Source organism: Neomonachus schauinslandi, chromosome 5 (genome assembly GCF_002201575.2).
Source record: "Neomonachus schauinslandi chromosome 5, ASM220157v2, whole genome shotgun sequence".
NCBI classification, from domain to species: domain Eukaryota; kingdom Metazoa; phylum Chordata; class Mammalia; order Carnivora; family Phocidae; genus Neomonachus; species Neomonachus schauinslandi.
The window spans coordinates 46695397-46709152 of record NC_058407.1 but is presented as its reverse complement, the minus strand read 5'-3'; the positions used below and the strand labels follow the sequence as shown (position 1 = coordinate 46709152).

The 13756-nt window shown below is 42.5% G+C and overlaps 1 protein-coding gene across 1 annotated transcript in view; it reads left to right on the top strand.

Moving 5' to 3' along the window:
- The window catches only part of MYRFL (myelin regulatory factor like), a 113769-nt gene extending 100440 nt beyond the window's left edge, over positions 1 to 13329 (top strand). The window contains exons 18-26 of the mRNA XM_021678543.1: positions 26 to 100; positions 184 to 236; positions 366 to 545; positions 6914 to 6976; positions 7621 to 7708; positions 9663 to 9737; positions 12486 to 12606; positions 12944 to 13018; positions 13181 to 13329. Coding sequence (XP_021534218.1) covers positions 26 to 100; positions 184 to 236; positions 366 to 545; positions 6914 to 6976; positions 7621 to 7708; positions 9663 to 9737; positions 12486 to 12606; positions 12944 to 13018; positions 13181 to 13267 — 817 coding nt within the window. The 3' untranslated portion in view covers positions 13268 to 13329. The remainder of the gene's footprint in view (positions 1 to 25; positions 101 to 183; positions 237 to 365; positions 546 to 6913; positions 6977 to 7620; positions 7709 to 9662; positions 9738 to 12485; positions 12607 to 12943; positions 13019 to 13180) is intronic.
- The last annotated feature ends 427 nt before the right edge of the window (positions 13330 to 13756 follow it).

Here is a 13756-nt window from a genome sequence, read left to right as displayed (position 1 = left end):
CTTCTTCTTCTTCTTTTTTTAACAGTGCCTTGACGATAGTCTCCCTGTACATACTTAGCTTAAAAGATCAAAACCAACGTGCCCCAAGTCTCCCTCCGAGGTGAGAGTTTTGGTCTTGTTTTCCTTTGGAGAGAAGGATTCTTGAAGGCCTCCTTCGGTAATCACTTTGTTTTCTTCCTCCAGCAATATCACAAGCTCTCAGGAGCCCGCCCGGCCGCCCACAGCCTCTCCCACAGGTAAGATTTAAGATTTTCACATTCCTCACTCTCAAATCCAGCCCCATGTTTCCTGTGAATTGTCAACAAAAGAACCAGCCTTTCAGGTTAACCTTCTCACTTCCCTCCTCTCTGCCCAATGCTCTGCAGCACCCAATACGTCCCTGGTGACCACACAGTCCTCCTTCCAAGTACCAGAAATCACTTTCTGTGAGATCCTGCCCTGTCAGGAGACTTACTGCTGCCCCATCCAGGGAAAGAGAAGAGTCCCCTCTAGTCCTGCGCGAAGGTGGTCTCAGGAGGAGGAAACCCATCAGAGGCTGTGGGCAGGTAAAGGATATTCAAAGAGAAGCCTCTGGGACTCTGAAACCTGACATGTTTTTCTTTGCAAATATCTACTTGCCTAATCTGTTAATGGTTCCAGACAATGGTTCTGCTCTTCTCTTTAGGGTGGCAAGCTCTTTAAAAACACAAGTGCACAAACTTGCAGTCCCCTTATAATATTGAGTTCCCTGCCCAGGGATGAAATTATGGCTGAGTAAGTGAAAAGATCTCATTTGTCTCATTTGTCCATTGCCAACAACATTAGTAGTAGTAGAACATGTAAAGTAATCCTGGGTGGTTGGGTAGATTTTCTGGCTCACTTAGAACTTATAAAATGATGTCAAATCTGGGCTTTCTGCCCAAACCAAGTAGGGCAAAATGTAAAAGGCTTTGGAACTCTAATGAGTTCAGGATAAGCTGCAAGTCTGAAAATCACAACCACTGTCAGAATATCTACTTCTTCCTCCTAGGGACACACACACACAGAATTTTTTTTAAGAAGCAGATTTTTCATGTTAAAAAAATTATGGAGGCTTGATCAAGGGTTAAAACTATAATTATCTCTGTAATGGAATCCAAATGTATAATTATCTCGGTAATGGAATCCAAATGTATACTAATTCATTATTGTTTTTGCGAACCTTCTGCACATCCCCAAGTCTATAGAATAATGATGACAGTAATAGCAATAGATACATATTAGCATGGCTTATCTATCAGGATGCTGTGGCGACAGCAGCCTCCAAATTACAGTGGCATAATGTGGCAAAAATTCATTTCTGACTCTCTATGTCAGATGTGGATCAAAAGAGGGCTCTCACTCATCACATCCTTTAGAACCTCACTAATGGAGACTCCATCTCAATCTGTATTTCTGCAATCTCTGTAGCAGTGGTAAGAGAACACGGCTCTTAAAGCTCCCACCTAGGTGTAGCACATGTCACTTCTGCTTACATTTTATTGGCTAAAGTGAGTGACATTGGTCATGTCTCATTTAAAAACAGTTGATAAAGTGCAGACCTAACGTATGCCTAGAAGAAGATGAACTAGAATATTTTTGAGCAGTCCAAATGACTGACATGTACAATATGGTCATTGGTTGAAGTTTGGGGGCAACAATGTGATTTCTTTTTCCTTTTGATATTATTGCATAACCTAGAGTTGAATAACTTTTACGAATCATCATCATCATCATCATCATCACCATCGCCACCGCCATCATCATCATCATCATATAATGAGCTATTACTGTATGCAAATGCACAGCCGTAAGGAATCTACATGAATAAACCATTCCATCCCCACAAGCCTAAAAGATAGGCACTGTTACCTCCTTTCTTTCCAATGAGGAGGTGAGGCATAGAGAGTTTTTCCCTGAGCCTGTAGGAAGCAGTGCTCGCACTCTTTTTCTCATGAAAACAACTTTTGATTGAACTTGGGAACAGATGCATCACTATAGGGCAAAGATAAAGCTTCACCGTGAAGAAATGAATGTGTTTCTGTCATCATATTCTCCGTAGTTTCAAATATGGAAAAGTCCAGTGCTGTTTAAAAAAAAGTCCCCCAAAGCCTTCATCTCTTGCAAAAGCACATGAACCCTTGTGGCTGTAAACCCTTCTCCTACCTTGGGAGTCCACCTTGGGTGTACTCTGTGGCCTTTTCTGAGAGCAGTCCTCAGAAGAGACCATCTCACCTATGAGAGATGTGTAACCATGGATCCTGCACAGGAAGAGGTCATGGACTGATCCAATCTTCATTTTCAAAAATGTTCTTGACCCTTGAGCAAACTCCTTCCTGTAGCAACCAGCTCTCCACATGGAGGGCAGAGCAGCCTTATCAAACTGGATGAAGGTTTATTGCTCTCCTCTCTGGGACACTGGGTGCCTGCGTGTCTTACATTGCCTAAGTATGGGGGACACTGAACAGACTCCTAGAGAAAGAAGGGCTGCTCCACAGTGCCTGGCTGTGTCCTCCTAGGCACAGTCACCAGCTTCTCTGGCTAAAAGTGAAATGTAAGTCCTGCCTTACCGGGCTCCCCGATACACAGGCAGAATTGTTCCCTCTTCCCTCTTTCAGCTGGAGAAAGAGAGGATTTACGTGTTCTCTTCACTGCACCTTCTAGAAACCTGCAAACTTTTGGGGATTTAGAGTCTTGTAGAAAGTCAGAGAGCAGGACACCAGTGGTACCTAACTTTTTGACCTGTAGAATCTACTATTAATTCATTATTCTTTTACAGTTATTTGGCTGAGAAAATACATAAAAGGAGAATGTTACTTTAAACTCAGTTAAGCTTTAGTCAAATAATTTTTGTTAGTCCTACAGCAACATTTGAAGAATAGTACAAATCCGTGGGAGAGTTGTTACTTCTCAAGTGCGCAAACACCACTGACCACTTTATGCAATCACCTGGGTTTCCAAGGACTGGGTCAGGAAAACCTCTGATTGATACCAGCTCACCCATTTTCCAGCTGATGAAATGGAGGCCCAGGACCTTGCTTAAGGTTCTGCAGTAAGTTACTAGCAAAGTTGGAACAGGAACCTGAGTCCCCTGTCTCCCTGTCCTGGGTTTCTGCCCATCTACCATTGTGCCTCCATTTATTTGGCACTGTGTGCACATGTACCAGGGATCAACTCTAGAGGAAGCTGAAAGTAGTCACTCTGTGGTTCTAGAAAGTCCCTTCGGCATCCCCCTCCCCCAAGTTTGCCTATAGCTACTGAGATGTCCCTGATGTGGTGTGTTTCTGGGGGTATAAAGAAGGCCTCTTCTCTTCTGCTGCTGGTCCATCCTTCCCCTCTGTCCTGGGCACTGTATGACCCTGGGGTTCCTAAATCTGAAAGTGGAGAAAGCCAGGCAAACTCTTTCAACAGATGTTTCTGAGGCATTGACAACTAATTAAAAATTAAAGAATAGGGATGCCTGGGTGGCTCAGTCTGTTGAGCGTCTGCCTTCGGCTCAGGTCATGATCCCAGGGTTCTGGGATTGAGTCACACGCATCAGGCTCCCTGCTCAGCGGGGAGCCTGCTTCTCCCTCTGCCTGCCATCCCCCTGCTTGTGTTCGCTATCTTTCTCTGACAAATAAATAGAATCTTTAAAAAAAAAATTAAAGGATAAAAATTTAAAAAAGAAATTCAAGGGTTAAGAAAAAAAAAAAGTTGGAATAACTCTCTAGGATGAAGAGTAATATCTAGCAGTTTACCAAGCCCCAGAACACACTTATGAGCTTCTTTCCTAAGGAGTAAGACCACTAGTGAAATAAGGGAAGGGAAATCAGTATTTTTATGATATGCTGAGGGCAAGCCATTATTCTTCTTTTGGGCCCAAGCTGATTGTGTAAAACGTCTTTCAGAAAGGTTATCCCCTCTCCCCACTTAATATAAAAGGTTTGGGTAAGACTAATCAAGAGGTGGAGAGTGGGTATTCTGGAATATTGAACTTCCACTCTGAGGAGCCAACTGAGTGTGATGGATTAGATTTTAATCTATGGAACCAATAAAGACTTAAATAGACAGAGTTAGATATGAAAAAGTAAAGAGCTTGTGAGGAGAATATCTATGGAATTCTACAGATGTTAAGAATTTTGGTGAAGATTTGAAAATCTCATAAAACTAAAAGGCTGTGAGAATTCATGCTTATTTTGTTTTGGAGATCAGAACTCTGAGAAGAGCAAAGGGTGGAAAGAAACTGGTTCCCTGTGTTAAAGGACACCAGTCATCAACTGGTTGGGCTCATTGACTTTTTCTTGGCATGAGTCTGGTTCAATCAGGAAAGAAAAACGTATCCAAGATGCTGTTTTGGAAATCAGCCATACAGCACAATTTTATAAGTAATGCTATATACACATTCTACCACAACAGGATATGCTTTGGTTGGACACCATCTTAAATCTCTCCTCTCCAGAAGTTTCTAATTTAGTTTATTGGGAGATCTTTTCCGCTGATTGTGAAATCTATCTCCAGCTTCACAGTGAAAAACCACTGGGAGTGTATATTAAGTTTATAGTGAATATTACTGGAAGGCATTTATAAAATGAGAGCCACCCCTGTTTGACTACAGGAGAGTTACTGGTTTTCCAATAATTAGCCTTTCGGAATTGAATAGTCTTGCCTCAGAGAAGTGACAAATTGGAGATGTTCTATAGGAGATTTAAAATTTATTTCCAATCCTGAGTCTGAAAAGCCATTTTCATAATTCTAATCTGCAAGATTATCTCTCAAATTTACCTTTTTATTACTGTTTTTAAAACTACCGTTATCCCATCAGATACTAAATTCTATCATAGGATTCTATGTCTCCAGGAACCTGGAAACATGCTTCTGTGAAAATGAGGCAACTTTGTAATTCTGTTGCCAAAATTTATAATGAGCCCTGTTCCTGCAAATTCAGTGGAAAAGTAGGGGAAAAAAGGTAAAGGATGAAAACAGACAGGATGGAGAAATTCTGGTTTCCCCTTCTTTTTATGTTTCATTTGCCGTATAAATTCACATCCTTCTGTGGGAGCAATCATAAGCAAAACTCATAGCAGGGGACATATGCTTGACAGTTATTACTGGAATAGCTTGAATCCAAGAAATCTAGAGGCCTTTTGGACAGCACATATATTTATATCTAAAGGGAAATATATATTCAATTTTCTAGAAAATCCTCATGTATCAAGATCCATTTCTTTTTAATGAAAAGGCTCATGTTAGGCAAGATGCTCAGGAAACCTGCCTCTCCTTCAAATTCTGTCTCACTCCCCTTTGCCAACAGGATGAAGGAGCTCAGGCTCCCATGTCCATTCCCAGCATCCCCTCTGCACCCATCTGCTGGCAATTTCCCCTTTGAGTGTGTAAGAGGAAACATTTTTCTGGAGGGTATATGATTGACTCTCCTTCTTCCTTCCCTGCCCCTCTTCATTCCATCCTCCCACAAATATTTGTTGAGCGCCTGCAGAGAGCCCAGGATTGCCTTGCCTGGGGCTACGGCAAGGTGCACAAGATGCTGGCAGGCTTCTAGAAGCTCACAGTCAGTTTTGTGGACAGGTAAACAAGCCCGTGTGCCTAGTGTAAGAAGTACTAACCAGGGCAGATTTACTTAGGAGTGATGGCGCCCAAGTAACATGCACTCTAGCCTTTGCTTTCCTGAAATTCCACACAGAAACTTGAATAGAAACTTGTTTTAGATCTCGCCTCTCTTTGCTTCCTATGCAAGCAGCACACCTTGTATTAACTTATGTCTCTTGTTAAATGAGGTTACTGTCTTTGTGTTTTGCCCCAAACTATGTTGAAAAATATAAACATTATTTAATGCAAACGAAGGAATACAATGAACAGTACATATACTTGAGAAAAAATCAGCAAATTAAAAAAAATTCAAAATTCTTTTTAAAGACTTGTTTAGCAACCCACTAAATAATTGCCTTCACCATTCACTTTAAGAAGATGTTTTTCCCCCCAAAACCTTACCAACAATCCTCTGAATAGTTACCTTTCCAAAACTGCTTTTAAACTGCCTTTTCGGCTATGACAGGGCAAAACCACTCCCCCGCTTCCTTCTGCACAAGCCAGCTCCGCTACCTCCCCCTCCCCCCGTCCCCCGCATCTCTCTTTTTTCCTGTGTGGATCACATTATGCTAGGAGTTACAGAGGAATCAGAGAATTTTAATAGAGGTTCCCTATTCTGGAGTTGTCAAGAAAGGGCAAAATACATACAAGTTAAGTAATAAAACAGATGACATGCTTCTGATGTGGTGACAGATGACTAACTGATCACCCCCTGGATGGTTAAGGCAGTAATGCCATGACATCAGAACGGAGGGGCCGTGCGATCTGCAAGGGCCGCTATAACACAGTACCACAGGCTGGGCAACTCCAGAAACAAAATTTATTTTCTCACAGTTCTGGAGGCAGGAAGTCCAAAATCAGGGTGTTAGCAGGTCTGGTTTCTGGACTCACAGATAGCCACCTTTGCGCTGTGTCCTTGCAAGTTCTTTCCTCTCTGCCCGTCCTGTCCTTGGTGTCTCGAGTGTCCTAATCTCTTCTTATAGGGAGGGACACCAGCCAGATTGGATTAGAGTCCAGCGTAACAGCTTCATTTTAACTTAATTGCCTCTGGAAAGGCCCTGTCTCGAAGTACAGTCATATTCTGAGAGGTTAGGCTTCAACGCAAGAGTTTGGGGAACACAATTCAGCCCAAAACAGATGGCTTCTTGGAGGAAGGTGAGAACATACTAGATCCGTAAGAAATGCGGGTAGGCATTGGATGGGTCGAAAGGTAGGAGAGAGAAAGGGTGTGGAAACATTCAACTGACAGAGACAAAGGGGCACATACTGGGTTTCTTCTCATCCTGACCAAGCCTTAATTAAAGTTTGACAGACTTTTTTTCCTCTTCAGAAGACAGAAGCTTGTCATTCCTGGCAAGAGATGCGCTAACCAGCCCTGACTGGGGGAGTGACTGTAAGTTTACATCTAAGTGACTATTCTTTGACTTCGGGGAGCTGGGCAGAGTAGCAACAGGCTGTAAAAGCATTACAGGAGTGAAGACCAGGGACAAAGGATGCAGCCTGCCCTTGAACACTCATGGGGATTACTTTTATTTATAATCAATGCCAGTCTAACCATTAAGGAGGCGTTAGAGATGGTCACTCACTACTAGACAAGTGGAGGTTGATCTCCACGGACTTGAATAATTTTTTTGAACTTCCTACCTTCTTGGATTCTGACTGTACTTTTAGCTTGTTTTCTGTTTTCTAAGTTTTTTAAAGCTTTCTTTCTTGGCCAGATAGCATTTCACATTGCACCCTCCATTTTCAATAAATGTCAATTTAGTAGGACTTCCAGGGTCCAGAAATTTTTTTGGATGTTATGGGGCTGCCTTTTGGAATCTGGATTTTTATGAGTTTTCTTAAAATTTACTGTAACAACAACAACAAAAACCTTCTCCCTTTCCCTCCCCTTCTTTTTCCGTTTGAATGCAAATGGAACCCATTTATCTAGGAAACTCTTCTTTCACTTTTGGTAAATTGGAGACATTGCTGAAGCACAATATTCTTCCTCTGCAGAAGAGTTTACTTTCTTTTCTCTATTTCTTCTCAATTCAGGGATTGATACAACCATTAGTTCTATTCAGATCATGGAAATCCAGCAAGTAATAGATCATCGGTATTGTGGCGGAGGCCTGCAGTGCAGGTGGGTAAGCCTCCCCATTCTACCCCGAGTGTTTCTGGAATTTACTCAGGGCTCTGGGTTTCTGAGGCTGGAATGAAAGCTAAAACTGCATGGTAAAAATCAGTGTGTGCTTACAATGCTCCTTAAGTGAAAACACATTTGTTACATGGTAGACGAGGGAATCATAAAATGGTTGGTATTAGCAAATGTCAATAAACCACGGCTCCAATGATTCCAGCCTCCCGTTTTAATGGGTAAGTCCAAAGCAAAAAGCTTAGGGGGCAGCTCTGTGGCTGACTCTCTGAGGACACATACCATAGGCACAGGGCTGCTGGTTAATTGTATCGACAAGAAAGACATTGTTACTGATGGCTCCAAGTAATGAATGAGCTGACATTTATACATTTTAATAACAAGGAATAGCATTATTTTAATTGCTAAATAATAAAGCTTATCTTGGCTTTTTCAATTAGAAGGGGAAAAATCCAGATATTGCAAAAGTTATCAGCAACCTCCATGTCTATTATGTGCCATCAGGTAACGATGCATTTAGAATCTAAGCACAGACTACAAGTAGCTTCAGCTAGCACAATATGCAAGTTGAAGGCGTTAAGAATGGGGACTTATTTTTCTTTCTCCAATAAATATTTATGGGGTGACTGCTAAGTGAAAGGCAAGACCCTGTACTTTGAACTGATGTCACAAATCCTTGGGATTCTCAGCCTGATTTCTTTTGCAACCTGATGTAACTTAGACTTCAAGTTGATGACCCTGAGCTTTAAAAATAAACTATGGTGCTTTATGACTTGTTTATGGCTTTGACATTCATTATCGAATGGAATTCTCCCCAAATCCCTGAGGTTGGTTGATCCCCATTCTGCCGTTACGGAACCTGAGCTTCAGTGAGCTTAAACAAGTTGGAGACAGACATTAATTACTCTGCTAGGGTGACATAATGAAGAAGAGTGGGATGATTCGGTTTCAAATTCCAGAACTTCAACAAGGTGTTTATTTCCCCTGAGTGTCCATTTCTCATCTCTGCGATGAGGCTGCTGAGTTGGGTTGCTGTGAAGCATGCAGATGCCAGGAGGCACATGGTAGGAAGTGAATTCCATTTATCCTCAGCTTCTTCCTGTAGAACAAGGCTCTCCTGATCCCAGTTCAGATCAGTACCTTTTACTTCTGCTTTCTTATTTTTAACAACTTACTTTAGGATTGATTAAAGAGAATCTAAAGTGACGAGCTCTTCTTCCAATGTATCTGGTTTTAAGTTGTTTCTCCATATAATTCAAGGTGTGGCCAGGTCATAAGAATCTGTGTTAGATACACTCTGCTTTTCTGCTGGAGTGTTCATTACAGGAGGAATCCCAGGAAGCCCCCCGTTTGCCCCAAGTAGTTCCCTTCCAGGGGGTATGGGGGAGGAGCGTCTGTGGATGCACTTCTGTGCTATTGTTTTCTCCATCACAGAATGGGGATTAGGACCATCATAATGTTAGTTGATTCAAGTTCAGAAAGTGTGTGGTACTTCCTGCTAATGTTGCCTAAAAGGGAGTGATTCAGGGTAGAGAAGCTATTATTCATTATTTTCAGTCCTCCTTTCCAGAGGGATTGTTGGTTTGAGGTCTTTGCCTCAGTTGTCTCCTGAAATGTGTGTCTCCTTAATGGGGAGTCGTTTCCTGCGCACTCGGTTTTATGCATTTGGCCTGGGATTTGGCTTTCCATCATTTTGTCTGTGTGTTCTAACACACCATAAATCTTTGTGGTATAGTTTGTATATTAAGACTTAAAAGAGATCACTTTGAAATTTGACAGGTACGTCTCTGAAAAACATAGAGCTCTACCGTGCTAAATTTGATTCTCTGTGTTTGCTATGGAATATTTCACAGCTTACATAGTATATAATGAGTAACAAAAGCCTTTTGAAGCCTTTCCTGTGTATTTTGATTTGTGGTTTTATTTTTTTCCCCATAATCAGCGCTGGAAATTACAATTACAATATTCCTGTTAATAAGCACACACCTACCAATGTCAAATTCTCTCTGGAAATCAAGTAAGTGCATAACTGTAGAAAACAATTCTGCTTCTGTCACTATTTGAATAACAAGTCTGAACTTACTTCACAATTTGATCAGTAAGTTAGAGGGTGGGAAGTTATCAGTCCGTGTCGACTGATGCTGTTTGGGTTGAGAGGTGGACCAGCTTGGGGAAGAATCTTCAAAATGAAGGTTGGAGTCTTCCAGCCTCCCTAAGTGGAATGGAAAGACTCTCGGCTTCACACTCACACCTGTAAAATGGGAGTGACCTTGGGTTTGATGCTCACAAGCTACAGACTACCCCTGTGTCCCTTTGAATTGGGGTGGGAGCAAGAGGAATAGCATAGCCCCCTGGGTAGGGAGCTGCCCATTTTTGTGAGCTCCTGTTAGCAGTGCTAACGCAGATACCACCCCCTTCCCCAGGGGAGTTCAAGGAGTCAGAGTTCAGAGTCGGGCCGACCAGGGTTCAAATTTTGTCTCTGCCACTTACTAATTCTATAACCTTTTGGAGAAACCATTTATCCTCTCTGAGCTGTTTTTATCTATAAAATGAGTTTGAAATAATACCATAAGAAGTAGAGCTGCTGTGGGAATCACTGTTAATAGTAGTGAAATTAATAACTACCATTTGCTGAGCACAGAGCATATCCAGACACTCTCCACTTTAATAGTGGGTCATATAATCTTCACAATAACCCTCGAGTTCGGTTTTTCTTTTCTAGTTTATATTTTTCAGATGGGAACACTTAGGTTTGGAGAGGTCAAACACACCTGTCCTGAAACTCACAGCTAGTAAGCCGTGGAGCTGGGTTTCAAACTCAGCCCATCCTTTAAACCATCACTTTCCTGCCTTCCTGATGAAATGAGAGATGTAAGAATATTGCCCCTTCCTGGCACGTAGTAGGCGCTTCATAAATGGTAGCTTTTATTATGACTACCTTTCCTTCAAAATCACAAAGCTCTAATTTAATCTATTCTTACCAAGTATTTAAAATAATTACGGTACTTTAAGACTTCAACCCACTTCACTCAAATTATGCAGTGAGCTACTCACCAGGAAGATAGATGGTTTTTATTTTGTGTCTCTCTGGATTGTAGTCTCTCCTTTTCTGCCCCCTCCACATTTCCTCTCACCTTCCCTTTCCTCTGTCCTCCGCTCTCATCCTCTGCTTCCCCAGCTCTCTCCTTCCTCCTCCATCCATTTCCCACTGCTCTGCCCCGTCCTCTGTTTCACTCAGGCTTCAGACTCTTTCTCTCATCAACTTTGCTTCTACAGTGAGTTGATGACACTGGACCCAACTGCTTGCCTGGGAAAGGTTTGTTTCAAGCAGCAAGTATTTTGTGACTCAGAACTCATCACATTTCACACAGAGCAAGAGCTAAATGGACTATCTTCTACACTCCCTGAGTAGCCTGGAATAGCCTTTCCTCATTCATTCCTAGCTTCGATGGAAGGAAATAAGCCAAAATGGTGTATCCCCTGAAGTGGCAGAAGACCATCTTGAGCCACTAAATCAGGCTTTTTAGTTTAAGAACCATTTTCCTAATATGGGTAACTTAAAAATAACACACATACTCAACTGAGATTGTAGGTTGTCCCACTTGTGCAAAAAGATCACTTCCAAAAACAGATGGATCTCATCCTCTTGGTGATAATTAATGGGCTAACCTCCAGAGGAGAATATTCTTTCTGGCAGGCCTTCTGCTCTGAAAGCTGTGACGGTAGGTAAATTCTAATGGGACTCAGCCCCACATCCCTTCCTATTTGTTTACCTTGTTGCTTCAAACAGTATGTACTCAGATCAGCGGTTTGTAGAATCCGAAATCCTGGAAACTTGAGGTAGATGCAAATTCAGTTGCCAGTGAAAAGAGAAGGGATATCTCCAAAACTGATTTTATTTATTTATTTATTTATTTATTTATAAAGATTTTATTTATTTATTTAGAGAGCACAAGCAGGGGGAGGAGCAGAGGGAGAGGGAGGGAGAGAATCTCAAGCAGTCTCCTTGCTGAGCATGGAGCCTGATCTCATGACCCTGAGACCATGACCTAAGCCGAAACCAAGAGTTGGACACTTAATTGCCTGAACCACCCAGGTGCCCCCAAAAGTTATTTTAAGATCTATGGTGATAAGAACTTCTGCTGCTGGGGTGATTTCAGTGATGAGATTAGGTCTTAGAGACTGTCATATGCACCCTCAGGTTGTTTTGATGGGTTCAGGCTGCCGTAACAAAAACACCATAGCCTGAGTGCCTTAACAAACATTTACTTTCCCCCGTTCTGGGGGTTGGGAAGCCCCGTATGGAGGCTCCGGCAGATTTGGTGTCTGGTGAGGGTCTGCCTCCTGTTTCACAGAAGGCCGGTCACTGTGTCTACCTGGCAAAGGAACAAGAGAGTGCTCTGAGGTCCTTTTGGAAGAGCAGTGATCGCACTCATGAGGGCTCCACGCTCAAGACCTAATCACTTTCCGTAGGCTCTACGTCCGAACACATCACACTGGAGGTTAGGATTTTAGCATATGAATTTGGGGGAGGGGAGCACGAACATTGTCTATCACAGTAATCATCTGAGACTGAGTTTCTTTCTGTAATAAGGAGATGTGAACAGGCACATTGGCATTGATGAGCTTTGTGTAATAAGATGCCTACATGAAACCAAACGGGTGTCCCAGTTACGTTCCCACAGGTACCCCTTTCTATCAAGGTGTAGTCTAGCGTAGCTGGTAACTGCTTTCCCTTTGCCCTTTCTTTCTTTGTCTCTCGAAGCACAACAGAGCCATTGATAGTCTTCCAGTGCAAATTCACCCTTGGAAATATATGTTTCCATGGCAAAAGGGGAGCCAAAGGGATACAAAGCCGCCAAGAAGTCTCCCAAGAGATGACACAGGTAATGGTTTCCAGCCCCTGGGCATTCCGTCCCCGTCCCCGTCCCCAAAGAAGTGTGTCTAGAATTGTGGCACGGCCTCTGTTCCCCACATGAGAGGGGAGCCATGAGCTGCCCATCGGGGTTTCTCCTCGCTGGCTGACCCGAGTCACAGGGCTCTGCTCAGCATCTTCCAGGTGTCCTTCAGAGGCTGCAGACTGTTTTAGGGACTCCTCTCAAAAGCTGTCGCCACAGATACTTTTCCTAGAGGAGTCAAAGAAATGCTTTCTCAGACTATAGTCTTTCCCACAGAGTGTAACATGTGGTTATGAAATGGATCTCTCTTTCATTCATTATTTAGGGCTATCAGCACATTTGGAGCCTCCCTGTGGCCCCATTCTTTGACAGCACGTACCATTTCCGTGTAGCTGCGCCGGTAAGCTTGCTTGCTTGCTTTCCTTTCCTTTTTTTTTTTTTTTTTTTTGCCTTTTTATTTCCAGGGAGAAAGAAAGAAACAGACCATTAAATCGATCAATCCATCAATTACTTTAACTAATTCTCACATTAATCATTCCTTTTTTCTTCTCTGTTCTGACAGGATTTAGCGGACTGTTCAACGGATCCTTATTTTGCGGGGATATTCTTTACAGATTACTTCTTTTACTTCTATCGGCACTGTGTCTAATTTATTCGAGTTTGGTTGAGGACTTTGCCAAAGAAACATACTCAGAAATACGGTCAACAGAAACATAGCCTCTTGCAATTTCTTTCTTCTCTTTGAAAAACATTCACATTTATTGCCATAGGACTTTTTCAGGCTTTGGCTTCCAACAGTTTTGAGCCATTAATGAGGAGAATAAAGTGTTGGCTGCAACTTGAGATAATGTGGTCTTTGATTTTACCGGGACTATGAAGAAAACATTTCTTGAGGGAGACAGCACGGTTGGGCTTGAAAATACTGCTTCTGGTATTAAGGAATCTTATGAGGTCAAAGAGGCAGGTCTAACTTTACTTTGTCCGATGTGTTTCTTTTCTTTTCTTTTTTTTTTTTAGAAAGACAGCGAGAGAGGGAACACAAGCAGGGGGAGTGGGAGAGGGAGAAGCAGGCTTCCCGCTAAGCAGGGAGCCCGATGCAGGGCTCGATGCGGGCCTCAATGCGGGGCTCAATGCGGGG